This window comes from Zootoca vivipara, chromosome 13, assembly GCF_963506605.1.
Source record: "Zootoca vivipara chromosome 13, rZooViv1.1, whole genome shotgun sequence".
In the NCBI taxonomy this organism is placed as follows: Eukaryota; Metazoa; Chordata; class Lepidosauria; order Squamata; family Lacertidae; genus Zootoca; species Zootoca vivipara.
This window is the reverse complement of record NC_083288.1, coordinates 31,467,686-31,488,275: the sequence shown is the minus strand read 5'-3', so window position 1 is coordinate 31,488,275 and position 20,590 is coordinate 31,467,686. Positions and strand designations below refer to the sequence as shown.

Below are 20,590 nucleotides of genomic sequence, written 5' to 3'. Positions count from 1 at the left end.
AGAGGGCTTAAGGGGCTCAAAAGGTAAGGGTACCCCTGACCATTACGTCCAGTCACGGATGACTCTGGGGTTGTGGTGCTCATCTCACTTTTCTAATCGGCGTTTGTCCACAGACAGCTTCTGGGTCATGTGGCCAGCATGAACAAGCCACTTCTAGCGAACCAGAGCAGCGAATAGAATGACCGCTCCCCATATAAAGGGGGTGCGCATTTTGTGAGGTCGCGCGTAGCACCCTGGGAGCCTCAGGGAGCCCCCAGAAGTTCGGAGGCTGGCACCACCTTCCCAGGCTGTATACCTGTGGTCTCTGCCCACACAGCCAGCCATCCAATCAAGCCGGGGGAGGTGTTGCCAAGGTGGGATTGGCCAGGTAGGAGGAGGTAACCATCCAGTGCCCACAGCAGAAGGCGAGACATATCTGGGAAGCAGTTGACGGCTCCAGAGCTTTTCCACCCTCCACTCCCAAAAAATTAATGCTTACATTGTAGGTTAACCTCTTTTCTTCCGCAGGCGAACACGCATGCAGGCGCTGCTACGACAAGGCCGCTGTTGAAGGGCCGGAAAGGACTTTCTCTGCATTGGCAGGTTTCTCCTTTCCCCTAGCAATTTGTGACAACTTTGGCGGTTGCAGGCCTTTGGCGGAATCCTTTAGACATTTACCAAAATAGGGGGCATGGGGGAGGTGACCCCCCCACCCCTATTGCGGCGGCAATACCAGGATTCCCATTAAAGAGGTCTAGGGAGGAGGCATTAACCATTTGCCCAGGGGCCGTCATTGCCTTCCCCCTCCAGTGGCGGTGAAAAGGGGGGGCAGACTATCTGCTTGAACATATGTTCTCCAGAGCTAGCCCAACCCCCACATATTCTAGATAACCCGGAAAATACCCAGACCCCTGGCTGGGGGCTGGGAAGGATAAACGCCCAAATCCTGTGCCATCATATTTCATAGTGATCACTCATCATACTGGCAAACTAAAAGAAATGTTTTATTTTTGTAGCACAAAGATACAGTTTGACAAAGATTAATAATCTCCCACTGCCATATCTAATTTATTTTTAGGCCACCATCAGGGTTATATAGGGTCAGACTTTATATATCGGTAACAGGGTCATCATTCTTCTAAATTATTTGGCAGCACAACCCACTAAGCAAGGCTTCTAGTCGGCGCACCCAGTGGTCTTTCATTTACCCATCCACCTGTTGTGATCCAAACTGGATAACAGGAATCATTGACGTTTACAGCCGGCACTTGGAGGACTTCCTGGAAAACGAGAACAGATTAGACAAAATATAATGTACCGGTATATTAAACGGTTCCAATGAAACCTATAGCCCAAATGATTAAAAAATGGAAAGAATTCTTCCAACTAACAAGTTCTGGGAAGTACAATAGATTTACTTCTATTAATTTATATCTACAACAACTATTTATATCTACAACTATTAATTTATATCTACAACAAACCTGTGGACACTGTGACCCAGAATTCTCTCTCCATAGCATTGCCTTTTAGCATTTCTAAGCCTTGCTATAGAGCCATATTGCAAGCACCATACATAAAGTTTTAAGCACCTGTGGAGATTGGGCTTTTCCCAGATCCATCCCAATTTGATCATCTGACATCTACTGAATGCTCAGTACTCACTGTACAATGTCAACTCATTTCTACAAGTTAATGGGCATGGCTAATTTCAGTGGGTATACTCAAAGTACATGCTAGTGGGATATGACCCACTGCACTTCTGGATGCATTTATGAATAAAATCTTGAACAATGAAGAAAGTCTTGGCACTATTAGCAAAAGCCTTAGCCCACAAACAGTCATGTCACCACAAGGCCTAAATTGTTGGTTTCTATTCCTCTCACTGTGCAGTCACAAGACTGTGCTTATGCATTCAAGCAAAGAATCTTGTAATCATGGGAGTGGGTGTTTGCTGTATTCTGTTTCCAATTGTTGTTGTTTTTGTTTTCTTCGGACTTCTCTCAGCAAGAGGAGACATGCTTTCTTTTGTTGCGTCTTCTTAGTAATAAACGTAGTTTGTAGCACAGACTTCTGCCTCAGTCCTTCTGTGTTTTACACTGCAAGACCATAACATTATTCTGGACTGGCTAGAGGGGCTTGGAGATGGGGGTTCTGCTCCTTTCTCCTGTGCCATGTCCAGAAAGTGGTGTTGGGGGATGAGTGTTCAGACCCCTGGGCTCTCACTTGTGGGTTGCCTCAGAGTTCTGTCCTCTCCCCCATGCTTTTTAATATCTATATGAAGCCGCTGGGAGAGATCATCAGGGGGGTTGGGCTGGGTGTTCATCAGTATGCAGATGACACCCAGCTCTACCTTGCTTTTAATCAGAACCAGTGAAGGCGGTGAATGTCCTGTGTGAGTGCCTGAGGGTGGTTGGAGGATGGACGACAGCTAACCGATTGAAGTTGAACCCTTACAAGACAGAAGTACCGTTTGTGGGAGACAGGAGGCGAGCAGGTGTGGAGGACTCCCTGGTCCTGAATGGGGTAACTGTGCCCTGAAGGGCCAGGTGCCCAGCCTGGGAGTCATTTTGGACTCACAGCTGTCCATGGACACACAGGTTAATTCTGTCCATCAGCTCCATCTGGTACACAGGCTGAGACCCTACCTGCTGGCGGACTCTCGCCAGAGTGGTGCATGCTCTGGTTATCTCCCGCTTGGATTACTGCAATGCACTCTACGTGGGGCTCGCTTTGAAGGTGACCCAGAAACTGCAAGTAATCCAGAATGCGGCAGCTAGACTGGTGACTGGGAGCGGCCGCTGGGACCACATAACACCGGTCTTGAGAGATCTACACTGGCTCCCAGTACGTTTCTGAGCACTATTCAAAGTGTTGGTGCTGACCTTTAAAGCCCTAAATGGCCTCAGTCCTGTTTACCTGAAGGAGCATCTCCACCCCCATCGTTCAGCCGGGACACTCAGATCCAGCGCTGAGGGAGGCCTTCTGGTGGTTCCCTCATTGCGAGAAGTGAGGTTACAGGGAACCAGAAAGAGGGGCTTCTCACTAATGGCCCTGTGGAACGCCCTCCCATCAGATGTCAAGGAAATAAACAGCTATCCTAATTTTAAAAGACATCTGAAGGCGGCCCTGTTTAGGGAAGTTTTTAATATTTAATGCTGTATTGGGAGCCGCTCAGAGTCACTGGGGAGACTCAGCTAGATGGGTGGGGTACAAATTAATTATTATTATTATTATTATTATTATTATTATTATTATTATTATTACTATTATTATTACGCTGTTTTTGACTAATGTAGCTGAGTCCTATATCATTTCTTTTTCTATAACCTCTACCAAACCACTTATTCTCGTATAAGCTCAAAAAGCTATTATATACTGCACACCAAGCTATTATATAATGTGTGACTTGTGGTTCATTTAATCCTTTTTTCACTGTTCTGAAGACTATTTACTCAGTTCTCTATGGTCCTATCCAAACCTGTCATCTCAGATGTGCTGGCCTGAACCTGGAACTGTGCTCAGGAATGACTCAGGAATGACTCAGTCCAAACTGAGTAAGACGCTAGATCCATCTAGCTTGGGGTTGTCTATTCTGACTGGCAAGGACGCTCTTCCAGCCCTACCTGGAGATTATGGGGAATGAAATTTTGATGTTTTGCATGCAAAGCAAGTGCTCCCAACTTGGGGCCTTCCAGGTGTTTCACATCAGTCTTCCCCCAACAAGTATGGCCACTGGTCAGTGGTGATGGGAACTGCAGTTTAAAATGTCTGGAGGGCACCAGATTGGGGAATGCTGAACTTCCCTCTCACTCTCCTTGGCCTACAAGGTGCATTCACTAATTATTCATCTGGCCAACCACTCCTGTTATTCCAGCCCCCTGCATCATACTCACTGGTATCAGCACACAAGCTCCATTTCCCGTCCTTGTCATAGTTCCTTGTTGTTGCACACCAGTAATCCCCCGAATCTTTATTTATGCAGGTGTTGAAGGTTTGGCCTTCATACACAAAGGGGAACACACAGGGTCGTCCAATATCATTACCTCCATACTCTAGACCCAAACAGAGTGAGATTATATGCATTGAAACATAGTAGTGGTGATCATAAAATACAAAATAAATAAAACAAAATGGTGAACAAGTCACACATATATGAACCTTGCCATGGATCTCCTTTACAAAGGCTTAGAAAGATAGCTACAAACCAAGGACAAATGAATTGGTCAGGAGCCTGTGAGAGCAAGTGGCAATTGCTCAATTGACAATAATGTTAAAGAAACAAGAAACTATAAAGAAATATTAAGTGAATGAATTTAGTTATATTAGATATAAAACAAGACATGGGGATAGCTGGCATTTATGCCAATTTAATATCAGTACTATTAGAAAATATGACATGTGACTTTTATGGTCTATGCCAGGCATCCCCAAACTGCGGCCCTCCAGATGTTTTGGCCTACAACTCCCATGATCCCTAGCTAACAGGACCAGTGGTCGGGGAAGATGGGAATTGTAGTCCAAAACATCTGGAGGGCCGAAGTTTAGCGCTGCCCGGTCTATGCAATCTTTATCAATTATTAGGAGGAAATATTTGTACAAAAGTGCCTCTTAGGAAAATAGTTTGAACCATTTCTTCAAATTAACATAGTGGTGATGTGTTTCATTTCTTCAGAGATCTTGTTGCTTGAAGCAACTTTTATCTGATCCTTGGACGGAGATTTGTAATAGTTCGGGCATAAGGAAATCTATACAAGCTACTGATGGTAGTCCCTAACCTCTTAAAGAGCACATAAAGAGTTCTGCTGCATCAAACCAAAGGCCCATGTAATCCTACATTTTGTTTCCACGATGTCCAATCAGATGCCTATGGAAGACCCACATCTAGCTTTAAAGTTCAAGAGAAAGATCTGTTTACATTATTACAGTAAAATGGCTATGCATATATGTGACATAGGAAACCAGAAATAGAAGAAAATACAGGTCACCTTTATTCGTACAATATTGCCATTTAGATTTGATCATTTCTTTCGTGTCAGGGTCAACTTCTGTGGCACACCACATCGCACGAGCATCATCCCTGGTGCAAGAGGAATAGGATTTACCGTTGTAAATAAATGGGCAGACACAGGCACCACCAACTGAAATGGAAACAGGGGACAAAGGTGTAAGAATAAGAACTGCAATTCATTAACTGGAAAGGGTGTAGTCATCATCGATGCATGTGCAACAGCTGTCTCAATTTCCACTTACTCAGCATTCAGTTTTGTAGACGAATTGAAGCTGATTTAAGAAAATCCAAAGAGCAGAAACTACAGCATCAATATGGATCATGGCTAATACCATGTGAATGTGGCTTCAAAAACTAGCAGTGAGTGAGCAGTGGATACAGAGCAAGGCACTACTTCTCAAGCTGTCTCCTGCGGTGGGCTGGCATTCCCCCCTCCCCAGTGTGCCACAGACTGGTACCATATGTAGTCACTGGAGCATCCCACCCAACCTGGGCTGTGGTAGCGGCACTTGGGACCAGAAGCCATGCTTTCTCAGTCCATCTCCGTGTGCTTATTTTTTTATTTATTTTGCCCACCGGTTTCCCATTAAAACCCAATCTTTACCACTGAATCAGATCGAATGGCAATTTGGGTTTTCCATGGATTGCCATTTGTTCCAAGAGTGGGTTTTCAGGGATGTCAGGTCCAAAAAAAAGCAGTCAGGTCAGATGTGGACCTGGAAAGCCCGGACCTGTGCCTAGAAATGTGGGGAAAGGTAAGCATGGGTGAGCCAATTATTATTATTATTATTAATTATTATTATTCATACCTCACCCATCGGGCTGGGTTTCCCCAGCTCCCATCACATACTAAAACATCAAACATTAAAAACTTCCCTAAACGCGCTGCCTTCAGATGTCTTCTAAAAGCAGCAGAAAACCATGCCCCATTTTGGAAAGGGAAGGATGTGGCGGTTTTAAGGGGAAAGAATTTCAGTCTACCCTTAGTTATACATGTCTGAGGTTTCGTTTAAGGGCTATGGAACCTCTATGAAGGCTGCAATCCTGTGCACACTTACCTGGGAGTAAGGCCCAGGGTTGTTTTTTCAGCCGGAACTCTCCAGAACTCACTTCCAGCACCTCTCAGGTAGGTGCCATTGCCATTATAATAGAACAAGGGAGCTGTTCATGTTGAGCTCCAGCACCTCTTTTTCTAGAAAAAACAGCACTGGCAAGCCCATTAACTCAGTTGGGCTTAATGATGGGTGGACAGACTGTAAGTCATCTTTTCCCCACTAAGACAGGATCATAGCTAAACAGAAGTTGATGCAAGTGATAGCTAGCTGTAAGAGATCCTTTGAAAGCAGAGATCAATGATCCACTAGCCTCGTTAAGATGAATCAGAAACAATCAATGGAATATTTCTTACCCACAGCTTCAGGCAACAATAGTAAGAGACCACAGGTGAGCAAGAGGAATGCCATGATGGAGCCCATCTCTTCTCTAAGGAACTCTGACGGGGAAGTACTCTTTTTATAAGCCCCACTTTGCCCTTCCTTCCTCCAACTACAGGTGACTGATGTTTGCTCAGCCACAAGAAATGGCATATGTTTATATTTCCCAACAGCAGTTCAGTGTGCCTCATTGTTTTTTGTTTCCTCTTTGTACACAATGCCAAGAACAAAGGGAAGTGGATCTTATCTTGCAATGAGTAAATCAGGAAGCTTCCTTAGAAAAGGATTACATCTGACCTGAAATCGAGAATTATTCCCTCTATGCTCCAGGAAAAGATGTCTCAACAGACAGATTCCTACTATGCCTTTGCTACCATCATGATCTGGGGAGTGGGGGGGGGGGCAGGTTAAAAGCCTGTAATATGCAAATCATACATTTTTATAACATTATTTACACAGAACCTTACACAGATTTAGAAAATTACTCTTTTTAGCCTATATCTCTGGATACTGAAATTAGTACAGCAGAGAAAGGGCTTAGACCCCATTTTCAATGGGGCGCAGTCCAAACGGATTGAGGGACCTATATATACCCATACACGTGACCCAGAGCTTCCTCTTTTGGTGCATGCATTCGAAACAGCAACAGCGTATCCTCTGGGCAACTGAGAGAGAGAGCGATTTACCTTTGATGGATCGTCCTGGTGATCTCTTTCCTTTATTCCCCCTTGCTGGGGCAAGGAGAGGTTCCCAGCAGGAACAGAAGGCAGCCTCACCTCAAGCAGCCCGCGATGTTAATTATGGTCTTATTGAGCCTAGCTCGTACTCCCATTTAATTGTCCGCCTTAAGGCCATGGCTTAACAGGTACCCTGACATGGTTGCTGCTTCATATTTGTGGCTTGGATTTTCTGAATAAACACACGAGTCGTAACCGGCTGCACTCTTGCAAAAAAAGATAGTAATTCACTGTATCATATGAATTTCAACATAAATGAGTCATAAAATACAATGAATCAATTCAGTAGATCAATTCATACTGCACTCGCTTCATGGATCAGGTCTAGTCATTGGTATGTGTCTGTTCCATCTGCATCCGTTCATAAAGTCCCAGCAATAACATGTAGTTCCAGTTCCACAGAATCATATTCGAAGACAAGGATTTCCGGAATATAAACCTTGCTTCGCTGTCCTGCGCTTCATCTGATGCAAATAAATGCACTGTTGTGATGTCACACACTTTTTTTACAAAACATACCGCACTATTGATCCAACGGTTGAACGGTTCAAAAATACCCTCCGAAAATATAAATATCAATTCATCTATATACCGGCCATAAAACAGGATGTATTCACTGAATGGGTTATTATGAGCAATATGTTCTAAATCAAAATTTCTCATAAAGATGTTGGGCAGACTGGGAGCACATTTACGTAGAGCCCGTGGCTACACCTCTTTTTTTTTTTTAATGAAGTACTTTGAACCAAACCAGAAAAAATTATTAGATAAAACTAAATAAGAATCTCCATTAAAAATGTGCTGGTGGTGAAGACTGATTATGATCCATTAGCAGTTCTTGGATTTGAGATTTTACAGTATCCAGAGGTACATTAGTATATAGGGACGACACATTCCATTAGCAATAATACTATGTGGAGTAACATGCAAATTTTCAATAAGGGTTATGTCACAGGGGCTTGCAGCTACTCTCGAGTAAAGACGCTCCAGTCCTTCTTGTCTTTAAGTGTTTTATTGTGCATACTATTTACAGTGCAAAGATACAGTACCAGAAAGCATGACTGCCTTGTCACTGTCAGAACCCTGCAATGCTTCTTTCTCCCTCGTGACCAGCATAAAAGCCTTGGCACCCCCCGAAACGCCGCCCCGTAACCCTGCGTGTGGGTGCACACCTAAATTTGGGCGCCGGACGGAGAGGTTCCCCTTCTTGGTGGTTGGAGTGGTGCATAGGCTCTCCTGCCTGTCAGAGCCCCTGTCCCACTTCCTGTTCTCCCGAGCGTGTCCAGGGGCTCTGTAGCCTCCTGGAGCCCTTCCTCCATTCCACTCCACTCCTCCTTCTCTCCTCCTGACTCACTGCTGCTGCTGTCACTTGGAGACGTACTGGTCAGGATGACCGGGGGAGGCTCCCTGTAAGGAGTCCCCCTGAGAGGTTATGATATGTTTTGTATCCTTAATGTAAGACGGGGTTTCTTTAGTGAAGGGGTGTAGAAATGTGTCACTATATTGTGCACAATTTTCCAACAATGATCCTGACACGGACACAATAGGTCTACCCGGTGGTGGGAGCACATTTTTGTGTATTTTTGGACGTGTGTAGAATATTGGCACCCTAGTGTGATCGGGACATAAAACATCCGATAAACTTTCATTTATATAGCCTAAGGACACAATGTCATTCAGAATGACCTGTAGTTTGGTTTTCACTGATGTGGCAGGATCACTAGGTATAGGTAAGTAGAAATTGGGATTACTTAGCTGTTTCTCTTCTTCCTTGATATTGTCTTGGGAGTGGGAACAAAACCTAGACCTAAATTTAATACTGGAGGTTCCTCTGGTATTACTGTCCTGTCAGATAAAGTAACCACTAAAGTGGATCTTTGTGTTCAGGGATTATTTCCTCTGGTAGGGAGTCTGGTGCACTGCGCGGAAAAAGACTGGTACATCTGACCAGATCTAAGTCTAAGTTCTCTGTCTTCATCCGAACCATTGGCACTAGATAGGCTAGAGTGTTCATAATCAGTAGGAGTGGTAGAAAGTGAAGATATATCTGATCTGTTAGACTGCCTGGGAACTAGTCCTGAAGAATTCAGCCTTAAATGAACTTTACCTGTGAAATAATCATTGCGATCTCTGCTCAACTTCTTTTTCTTAAAATTGGCTGATTCATTGGAAAATTTATTAACGTCCTGATCCAGCTTGTGAGTGAGTTTGTCAAAATCCTCCTTATGGTATTTAGTTTTTGTCCTTTGTTTTAACTCCATTAAATCTTTGTTGACCTTTTCCAAATCAATGGCAGATTGTTCTATGATCAAAAGCATTAGATCATTAGAACATTTATTCAAAATCGATACCCATTTTTAAACTAATCTCCTATTGTTCTTAAATAGAGGAGGTGCCTTAGGGATCCTAAATCCTCTAGGGATTAAGTTGTTTTTTACATGTTCAGTTAACGCTGCTGTGTGCATTTCTAAATGTACTTTTTTGTTTGACAAAGTAAGTAACAACATGTCTTCTTTTTTTAACAACTGGTCATCTTCACTGTGGAAGAAAGTAAACATGCTTAATAATTTGTCTTTCTCAGTATACTATATCCAAACTCCTTAGAAAACTCAGCCATGGTACAAACATTAGTAAAACAACAACAAACCTAGGGTTGTGTAGAGTTATACTCAATAAAAACACATAACTGGCTGCACACTTGCAAAATAAAGTATACTAATTCACTGTATTATGTTTGGGATGCGGGTGGCACTGTGGGTTAAATCACAAAGCTTAGGGCTTGCCAATCAGAAGGTCGGGGGTTCTTATCTCCGCAACTGGGTGAGCTCCCATTGCTCAGTCAACCTATCATTTGGAAAGAACGTCAAAGTGCAAGTAGATAAATAGGTACTGCTCTGGCGGGAAGGCAAATGGCGTTTCCGTGAGCTGCTCTGGTTCGCCAGAAGCGGCTTAGTCATGCCGACCACATGACCTGGAAGCTGTACGCCGGCTCCCTTGGCCAATAAAGCGAGATGAGCGCCACAACCCCAGAGTCGGTCACAACTAGGCCTAATGGTCAGAGGTCCCTTTACCTTTTCCTTTGGTTCACTGTATCATATCAATTTCAACAGAAATGAGTTCATAAAATACAATGAAACAAGCAGAAGGCCCAGTGGATCAGTTCATACTCAGGTCTAGACATTGGTACGTGTCTGTTCCACCTGAATCAGTTCACAAAGCCCCAGCAATAACAAGTAGTTCCAGGTCCACAGAATCCTGCACTTCATCTGATGCAAATAAATGCAATGTTGTAATGTCACACACTTTTTTACAAAAAGAATAATATAAATACCATAAACAACTGTATATACCAGAAGTGATGTAACAGGATAGTAGTTCTGTGTCATAGTAGTAGCTGCGATAAACATCAACTGTTACAATGTGAGGTTATATGGACAAAGACAGTATTGATTTCAATTACATGTGTTGGCAATCTACAGATACAAAATTTCTTTCTTAAAGTGACCCTTGTAGCCCAGGAGAAAGTTAAAACCCAAATTAAAACATGCTGAGGGGTTATGTATGTAACATTAATACAATGCCCACATCTAAAAAAAACCACGTGAAGGGCTGTACAATGTACGTTGTGTGAGTGTGGATTTTAAATCTTTATGAACCAATACATATTTAAATGACTTTGCATGGACAGGCGGATTCCCCCCAAACCCCTGTTGATCCCTGAGTGGAATAATGACTCAAGACAATTTGTTATGGGATTAAAATTGGCCACAACTTTATTAAGTTTCAGATGTAGGGAGACCTTGTCTCACGCATTGGGCAATTCTCCTTCCCTGTCCCCAGATCTGGGAGACACCAGGATTATCCACAATATGTGGGGATTGGGCTGGCTCTGGAGAACATATGTTCAAGCAGAGAGAGCTCGTCTCTGTTCGCTGCCGCTGGAGGCGGAGAGCTATGACAACCTCTCGGTGTATGGCCAATACCTCCCCCCAAGACCCCTTTAATGGGGGAACCCTGATCTTGACGCTGCCAAGGGAGTGAGGTCACCACCTCAGCCCCCCCTTTAGGAAGATAGCCAAAAGGATTCCGCCCAAGGCCTGACACCACCAAAGTTGTGGGGTATTGCTACGGGAAAGGAGAATCCTGCCAATGCTGGGAAATTCCTTTCCAGCCCTTCAACAGCGACCCTGACATAGCAGCGCCTGCGTACCTGTGAAAAAGAAAGGTAAACCTTCAAAAAAATACTTAAATGAGGGTGTGGAGTGTGGGAGAAGCTCTGGAGCTGACTTCTGCTTCACAAGTAAGATTCAAATTCTATTCTGTGAGCTGGGCAGTCCCTCCCCTAACCTAGCCAATCCCATGGCAACACCTCCCCAGGCGGGATTGGATGATTGGCTGGGGTAGGCGGAGACCCCAGGTATCCAGCCTGGGAAGGGAGTGGTAGTTCCGAACTACCAGGGAGTAGCTCTGTGGTCCAGGGGGCTGCACGCGAGCACGCAAAAATCGCCCCCCGTTTAATATGGGGAGTGGTCATTGTGCATCGTTTGGCAAAGAGGGGCGTGTTATCACACCCCGGGATATCCTTAAGAATATTCCAATGACGCCTAATGATTTTCTCAATTTTGAAAGTCATATGGTTATATTCTAGGGAAGCGTAAATACGCGAAGATCTTGTATTAATATGTGAAACAGATGTAAGAAGGGTCGACCTCTCTCTTATGAGGTTTTTTTTTAATGGCAGTTTTTATGACTGAGTTTGCATAACCTCTTGGTAATAAGGATGTAGAAAGTATTTTTGAATGGGCTTTAAAGTCATGTGGGTCCGATGAATTGCATTTTAATCTTAGAAACTGACCTAAGGGAAGGTTATCATGGAGATGTTTGAAATGGTTAGATCTGTAATGTAAGAAGGAGTTTCTATCTGTGCTTTTCTTATAGGGCCACACTTTTAATCATCCACAAAGATTTCTAGATCAAGGAAAGGTAAACAATGGACCCGATGTACCTTCAAAGGTCAAGTGTGGACTCGCACTATTGATCCAACAGTTGAATGGTTTAAAAATATCCTCCGAAAATATAAATATCTATTCATCTATATACCGGCCATAAAACAGGATGTATTCACTGAATGGGTTATTATGAGCAATATGTTTTAAATCAAAATTTCTCAGGGGTGGACATAGCCTGTTCCCGGCTTTCCGCCTATCGAGGTGTTCACCCTTGGCTAACCTATTTAGTGCCCGGGGTCAGTGCTACCTTCAAGGTTGCAGGGAGCTAGGTGAACCAGAGCCTATGCAACCACTCACTTTCTGCAATCAATTAAGTTGTGGCCTAAATTCTGCCCAAAACCAAACTAAAATTTGAGTCAAGTTTGCATTTATTTAGCGGGGAGGTCTCTGGGCCTGAACACGCAAATTCCACCCTGGTCTCTCTATCTGGCCCTCAAGATGTTCCTTAGGTCATACACCCTGCCCAGGCGTGAACGCTCCTTGAGTGGTTTGGCCTGGGCTGGATCTCCATTGATCTGTTAAAATGTTATTAAATATAACGTTATATCATTCTCAATGCAATTTTCTATTGTTGAAGGCTCACTGCTCTACAGTGTCTTCTGGTGTCACATTTTATTAACACATTATATACATTATAAACAACCAGTATAGATCTGTCACAGGCTGGAATGTGTCTTTAAACTCTGATAATATCTCTTGCTTGCCAGAGTGAAGGGAAGAAAGGGGTGCTTGAATATTTGTAGAACCTAACCTACTTTATAAAAGTAGAAAATTTCAATAATTGCTGTTTGTGCTTTTGCCTCTGGCCTTGCCCACCAAGGGCATGTGGCCCCCAAAGTTTAACCAGAAGGGAATGTGGCCTTTGCATTACAAACTGTCCCCATCTCTGTGATAGGGAGCTGATTTAGTGAAGATTGGGAGAAGATTCTGATTATAAAAGAAGGTGAACCTAGCTTATCATACTGAGTTTGCACAACCTCTAACTTCTTCTTTCAAGTCTTTAGATAGCAATCATCATAGCATGTTCTGCCATGTAAGGCTCCTAGCTTGGCCTGGTGCAATGATGTTCTGCATCTGCCGAAGCAGGTGTCATTTCTCTTGATAATACAACAGCAACAGAGCAGTCTCAAAGTTGTTCTATGTTTGTGTTGTGTAAAATTGGTTATCCAAATTTTACAGCACTCACATAATACACCGCCTCTCCAAGTGTCCCAATGTTCCACGGACAGCCCCAAATTTACAGAAACTGTCCTGGTTTCTGGTTTGATCCCAGAATGACCCTGTTTTCCTTTGGACACCACTATTTTCATAAAAAAAAATATATGTTGAAGGTTATGGTAGGACATCCCTATTTTCTTTGGACAAATGGTGTAAGGGTAGAATCATGCAAAGATAAGTAACTATACAACATTTAGAAGAAATCTGAAGTTTCTTAATGTTTACTGTTTATGTTTTTATATATGTTGGAAGCCACCAAGGGTGGCTGGGAGAACCCAGCCAGATGGGCAGGATATAAATTATTATTATTAAATAGGATGTCATCAGAGAAATGTTAATGGGTATGTAATAGCCACTATTGGGGGGGGGGGTGGGACAACCAGAGAATTGATTGTTGTTGCATATACAGTGGTACATCTAGTTACGAACTTAATTCGTTCCTGAAACTGTTCTTAACGAGAGGCGTGCTTTCGCTAATGGGGCCTCTTGCTGCTGCTGCTGCTGCTGCTGCGCCGCAGGTACACGATTTCCGTTCTCATCCTGGGGCAAAGTTCTCAACTCAAGGTAACTCTTCCAGGTTAGCAGAGTTCGTAACCTGAAATGTTAGTAACCTGAGGCGTTTGTAACTCAAGGTACCACTGCAATTGCAAACTGTTTGGAGAGGGATCCACAGTGATTTATCATTGCAGTGGGGCTATGCACATGCTAATTTTAAAAGCCAACAAACTGCTATTGACCACAGCAGCAAAGTACTGTTTGGTAGTGCTTTTCCTCATCACTTTTTTCCCCATATAGTTTAATGATGCACAATCTTTGCTTCTCCTGGTAGCTCAGTTTTTAGTACCATGGGCTGATCTTGCCAAAAGTTAGCACTGGGCATCTTTATAAACCATTCTTTAGAAACAGGTTATATTTGTCTCCATCTAAGAAACAGGAAACTTCTTATCCCCATTTTGCATCTTTCAACAGGATGCTTTTCACAATTGCTTCAAACCCATTGTGGAATAATTGCCTTCCAAACTGGCCTGACATGAGCAACACTTTTACTCTGAATCTGTGTTTAGCTTTATGCTTTATGCGGCCCCATAGTGAAAAAACAAAGACATTTTATGCAGGTATCATGCTGTGTAAGTAGCAGATCTGGCATGATCTAAAGAAATCTAACGAAATCATGCAATTTTTGCAAGCTCAAGGGAATGAAAGACACTAGCATAAGGCGGATGTATCTTTCGCCTGCTGTTTGGTTGTTTTAACTGTATCTTGTTTTGAAACTGTTTTGTGGGTCTATGGACGGCAATAAAGATATTTGAATTTGACTAGCATAAGAAGAAAAAGAGGTTGCAGAAAAAGGAGGGGGGAAACCAGAAGGAAATTAGTGAGAACATCGAGTAGTGTCAGTCAGAGTTGAGCTTTGCAGAATTATGGATATAGCAGACTGTATGATGATCTGCTTATTCCATTAGTGCCCTGCACTGACCAAAAAAGTCCAGGCCTCACTTCATCTGAAGACGGCTGAATGTGTCATTTAGACTGCAGTGAACACCTTCAATAGGAATTATATCTCATGTTGTGTGACTGAAGTTTTGTAGGAATTTTCTTTTTGAATTGTTGCATTGCAGCCTTGCAGACGTATACTTCCGTGCTTTGTACTCCATAAAATGGACTTTAACATTTCCCCTTTTGTGGTCTGAATATCTGTTCCTGCTTACCTGACAAATATCTGTTCCTGCTTACCTGACAAACTGCTTACCAGTTTGTCAGGGTATATCACACCCTGACAAACTCTCCCACTGATCCATATCCCTGCTTTGCCTTAAGCTGATCGTTTGCACATTATCACATCTTGCGCAGCAAACAAAGCATACCTGATGCATATATCTGGCAGAACAGACAGAAAGCATCACATAGCCTTTTTTATAATAATAATAATAATAATAATAATAATAATAATAATAATAATAATAACAACAACTTATTATTTATATTCCGCGCATATGGCCGAGTCTCCTGCAGCCAATGGGAAGCTGCACAGGCCTCCTGTGCACTGGAAGGAGCACCAGAAATAGCGTTTGCACATGCATGTGTATGCATGCGCGCACACACTCTGGCCAACCACAGCGTCTGCAGGACCGTGAACCGGCCCAAGCCACAAAAACTTTGCCGACCCCTGATCTATCCCTCTCAGGACTTCAGTCTACCAGTCCTTCAAAGGACTCTGTTTTCTTCCTCTCTCTTTTTCCCCTTACCTGAGAAATCACAGTCTCTCCAATGGGGGTTTTCGTCATGGTTGCTGGTCAGAGAGCACCAGGGCTTTCCATTGGATGACCCATCTGTTGTGCAAGATGAGTAAATTTTGCCTTCGTATATGAAAGGAAGACACATGGCTCTCTAAGGTCGACCATTAGTCCTGGATGAAGGAGAGGAGGAGAGGCAGGAAGAAAAAGAGAAAATGTTTTTATGAGAAGAGGTCTGCCAAGATCCCGTTTCTAATAAGAGCTAACATTCAGAAGAAACTTGGACTTTGCTCCCTCCTTTCCTTTGTGGTATGCATGGGTAGATGGTATATTGGGGTTTAATTATAGGTCTTTGGGATAAATTTTTGGAAGATCATCAAAGGTTTAGAATAGCCAAATTTATAATAGCCAGTGGGAAAAGTACTTTACCTCAGGATGAGAACAGAAGTTGTGCGCCGGCAGCACGACAGCAGCAGGAGGCCCCATTAGCTAAAGTCGTACCTCAGGTTAAGAACTGTTTCAGGTTAAGAACGGACCTCCGGAACAAATAAAATTCATAACCAGAGGTACCAATGTAGTCATTGCTGGGCTGTTTTAGTTTCATGTTAGGATCCTTCATCTGCAGTAATCCAGATATGTGATGTACATTTGATTCATGCTATCAATACTGGATCTCCAAACTTCTACTTTTTCCAGTCTTAAATTCAGTTTTAAGCATTGTGGCAACCACTTGCATTTTAAAAATATATAAATAAAAATTCACTTCATATGAGGCCCCATACATAGGATTGCCATGTTTCAAATATTGAAGAAGTTGTTCAGCTTTCTTGGCAAATTTATTTTGGGGGGGGGTGAACCTTTGAAGCTATTTTAAAAGGGAAATCACCCCAAACGACACTGCTGACATGGGTTGGCATACATCCAGATTTTCCCAGACATTTTTACCAATTTCTGTCCAGACACTGCTCCCGACTGCAGTATTCCAGACATGTTTGGGAAATTGCGGAAGTATGGCAACACGATAACTGATTCAAACCATTGGTTCAAGTTATAGGGGTTGCCATATTTTGAAGAGCAAAAAGTAGGACACATTTGTCAACTTCTACTTTTAACTACCGGTATGTATCATTGTGATGACCCTACCTGGCACAGTGGCCGGAGTGGGCTACTTCAGAGTAACGACTCTACACCGCTCTGCATTTTATCTTTTTATTGGTGCTGCGTATTTACAGTGCTAAAGGCAGTGCTATTTACAGAGACACATCTTATCCGCTTGAATCAGAACCTCCAAATGGCGTTTGGCGCGTTTTTCTCCAACACAGCAACTTGGGGAGACCCATCCTCTTCCCCCTACGTTTTCTGCGCAATTCCGGAGTTGGGGGGACAGGTCTCCCCCCCTTGCTTTCCCCTTCCTGTCCCACCTGGGATGCTGGCTCCGCTACCCTGTCTGAGCCTCGGAACCCACTTCCTGCTTCCCCACTTGAGACGGAACTCTCCCTGCTTTCCCCTGCGCTCGGGGATGGGCTGGAACTCAGGAGGGGAGGGACTTCGCGATATCCCCTGTCCCTCACACTACCCATGAAAAAGAAGACATGTCCTAGAAAAAGAAAACATATGACAATCCTGGAACCAGCTAAGTATTGACTACTATTGAGTAGCCATGGCTCTAAATGGGAGTACAGCATGGCATGTTAAGCATATAAGGACTGAACTTGGCACTTTAAGCATTTTAGGCACATGCTCCTCCATCAAGACACGTTCCCTTCAGCTTTCCATATGGCACATTTTCTGCACTGCACAAGTTTTAAAATTAGATGGCCAGACCACACAAAATGTAAAGTGCATATGCACACTGCCCTTAGGACTTATCCACATTTCCTCTTGTCCTGCTCTTTCCCCCAGGGGAAATCTATTTTTAACGCTTAATTGGAGCAAACAGCAATTTTGTGTTTCACCAGATTCCCATTTGTTCCAATTTGTCTCTCAAGCATGGGCATTCCCTAAGAGTGAACAGGATAAGCAGAAAACTGATAGGTTCTGCACATTCTATGGGCAACACAAGCAGCAGTGTCAATTAAAGCTTATATGCATTTCCACATATATAAAACCATGCTAGTATATTCATTCCATAGTGTTCAGCTCTAGGAACCTGGCACCTCATAGTCACACTTGAGTGAAACATACAAATTCTCAGACTATAGTTATGGATTTGTGTGTACCAGGCCCTTCTAATGCCTAGACCCAGCATGTCTTTAAAAAGCTACTCAAGCCAAGCTAACCTTGGTGATGAGCCATGAAGAGGGCTTAAGGGGCTCAATAGGTAAAGGTACCCCTGACCATTAGGTCCAGTCACGGACGACTCTGGGGTTGCGGTGCTCATCTCACTTTTCTAATCCCAGGGAGTTGGCGTTTGTCCACAGACAGCTTCTGGGTCATGTGGCCAGCATGAATAAGCTGTTTCTGGTGAACCAGAGCAGCGAATAGAATGACTGTTCCCCATATAAAGGGGGTGCGCATTTTGCATGGTAGCGCGTAGCACCCTGGGAGCCTCAGGCAGCCCCCAGCAGTTTAGAGGCTGGCCCACCTTCCCGGGCTGTATACCTGTGGTCTCTGCCCACACAGCCAGCCGTGCAATCCAGCCGGGGGAGGTCTTGCCAGGGTGGGATTGGCCAGGTAAGAGGAGGTAACCATCCAGTGCCCACAGCAGAAGGCGAGACATACCTGGGAAGCAGTCAACGGCTCCAGAGGTTTCCCACCCTCCACTCGCAAAAAATGAATGCTTACATTGCAGGTTAACCTCTTTTCTTCTGCAGGTGAACACGCATGCAGGCGCTGCTACGACAAGGCCGCTGTTGAAGGGCCAGAAAGGACTTTCCCTGCATTGGCAGGTTTCTCCTTTCCCGTAGCAATTCGTCACAACTTTGGCAGTTGCAGGCCTTTGGCGGAATCCTTTAGACATTTACCAAAATAGGGGGCATGGCGAATGTGACCCCCCCCCGCCCCCATTGCGACGGCAATACCAGGATTCCCGTTAAAGGGGTCTGGGCTGAGGCATTGACGATTTGCCCAGGGGCCATCATTGCCTTCCCCCTCCAGTGGCGGTGAAAAGGGGGGGGGGCGGACTATCTGCTTGTACATATGGTCTCCAGAGCTAGCCCAACCCCCACATATGCTAGATAACCCGGAAATTACCCAGTCCCCTGGATAAACGTCCAAAGCCTGTGCCAAGGTCTCCCTACTTCTGAATCTTAATAAAGTTGTGGCCAATTTTAATCCCATAGAACGTTGTCTGGTGTCGTTATTCCGCTCGGGGGCTGCCTGGGGTTTTGGGGGACTCCGCCTGACCGCGCAAATGCCGTTTACCTTCCCACCAGAGCGGTACCTATTTATCTACCAAATATTTACCGCAGCGCCACCTGCGTTCCAATAAGGGGCTCAATATGAGATGGCAAATAGAAGGCCTCCCCCTCAACAGATAAATCAGGAGTTCAGAGTAGAGTGCTGGAAAAGATATGACCTAGAAGTAAAGCAGCAAGCTGGAGAAAGGTCAGAGAGCAATGTTTCATGTCTCTATGGGACAAACAGGACCCTTTTGGGGGTGTTACTGCTGCAAATCACTCCAGGTAGGCTCAAGTTGCATATATATGTAAATAAACCATATATCATAAAGACACCACTTTCCCATTTACAAAATGAAATGTGAACCCTGGGTAGGCACTTGGAATCCCAGGAAGCTTGCACAACTCAGAGATTTGGGTGGTGTGCAACACTATCCTTGCAACTATGACAAAAAGTAAAGAAATATAAGATGGAAGTATAAGTGCTGAGATCTCCCAGCATTGCTTATCAAACTGCATTTCCTCAAAGTGATTTCAAGGTTCTGTGGCAACTTCATGACTCCTGTGTCAAGGGGATACCAATTTGAGGCTGATTAACCTGTTAATTATCCTGGAATACTTCTACGAAACAATCTGGCATTCTGAAAACTGGGGCCAGAAAATAAGAGATAATTTTCATCCATCATACTGGATCAATCTGACCCATCCTCTTGTTCTTCCAATTCTTAACTGTTCCCAACAACAAGTGGAAATCCCACCTGTGAGGGACAGGGGATATTGGGAGGTCCCTCCCATCTTGAGATCCAGCCCATCTCTGAGCGCTGGGGAAAGCAGGGAGAGTTCCGAGTCAAGTGGAGAAGCAGGAAGTGGTGTCCGAGGCTCAGGCAAGGTAGCAGAGCCACTGCCCAAGGTGGGACAGGAAGGGGGGAGCAAGGGGGGAAGGCCAATCCCACCGACTCCGGAATTGCGCAAGAAACGTCGTGGGAAGAGGCTGGGTCTCCCCAAGCTTTTATGCTGGCGGAGAACGCGCCAACCTCCATTCGGAGGTACTGAAGAAGACGGATAAGATGTGTCAATCTCTGTAAATAGCACTGCTTTTAGCACTGTAAATACACAGCACCAATAAAAGAATAAAATGCAGAGCTGTGTGGAGTCGTTTCTCTGAAGTAGCCCACCCAGGCCACTGTGACACCACCCAAAAAGCTTGATTAATCTTTTCTTCCCTCTATTGTCTCCCTACCTGAAAGATCACAGTATGTCCATTTTTGATCTTCATCATAGTTGCTGGTCAGAGAGCACCAAAGTTTTCCTTCGGACTCCCCATCAGTTGTGCAAGACATATAGGATTTTCCTTTGTAGATGAAAGGAAAGACACAAGGCCCTGTAGGTCTTGTACTCAGTCCTGGATGGAAAGAATGAAGGGAGGGGTCAGAAAAGATGCGGCTCAGAAGAACTGAATCCTTTGCTGTCTCCTCTCTTTTAATTCAAAGCTAGGTCAGAACACATATCAAGATCTACCGATAAATGTTCAGGTTATTTGCAGTCGATCAGCAGATCTATCTAATATCAATACCAATTTCCATTTTATAAACAGAACAAATTCTCTATCATGGCTGGACTGAGTTTACAAT

At 44.0% G+C, this 20,590-nt stretch overlaps 1 protein-coding gene across 1 annotated transcript; it reads right to left on the bottom strand.

The window, feature by feature from the left end:
* Positions 1–1,113: 1,113 nt before the first annotated feature.
* LOC132593038 (epididymal sperm-binding protein 1-like) lies at positions 1,114–6,513 on the bottom strand. The gene is made up of 4 exons (XM_060281560.1): positions 6,399–6,513; positions 4,968–5,120; positions 3,876–4,034; positions 1,114–1,259 (listed from the first exon to the last, which is right to left on the bottom strand). The coding sequence occupies exons 1-4, from the start codon at positions 6,463–6,465 to the stop codon at positions 1,225–1,227; spliced, it is 414 nt and encodes a 137-aa protein (XP_060137543.1). The 5' UTR covers positions 6,466–6,513; the 3' UTR covers positions 1,114–1,224.
* Between the last annotated feature and the right edge of the window lie 14,077 nt (positions 6,514–20,590).

What these genes read in the sequence shown, in the direction of transcription:
- LOC132593038 (XM_060281560.1), bottom strand. Translation starts at nt 6,465, where the DNA reads ATGGGCTCCATCATGGCATTCCTCTTGCTCACCTGTGGTCTCTTACTA. An exon ending in ATTGTTGCCTGAAGCTGTGG is followed by an intron (nt 5,121 to 6,398) that starts GTAAGAAATATT and finishes TTTCCATTTCAG; the next exon opens with TTGGTGGTGCCTGTGTCTGC. An exon ending in GAGCTTGTGTGCTGATACCA is followed by an intron (nt 1,260 to 3,875) that starts GTGAGTATGATG and finishes CTCGTTTTCCAG; the next exon opens with GAAGTCCTCCAAGTGCCGGC.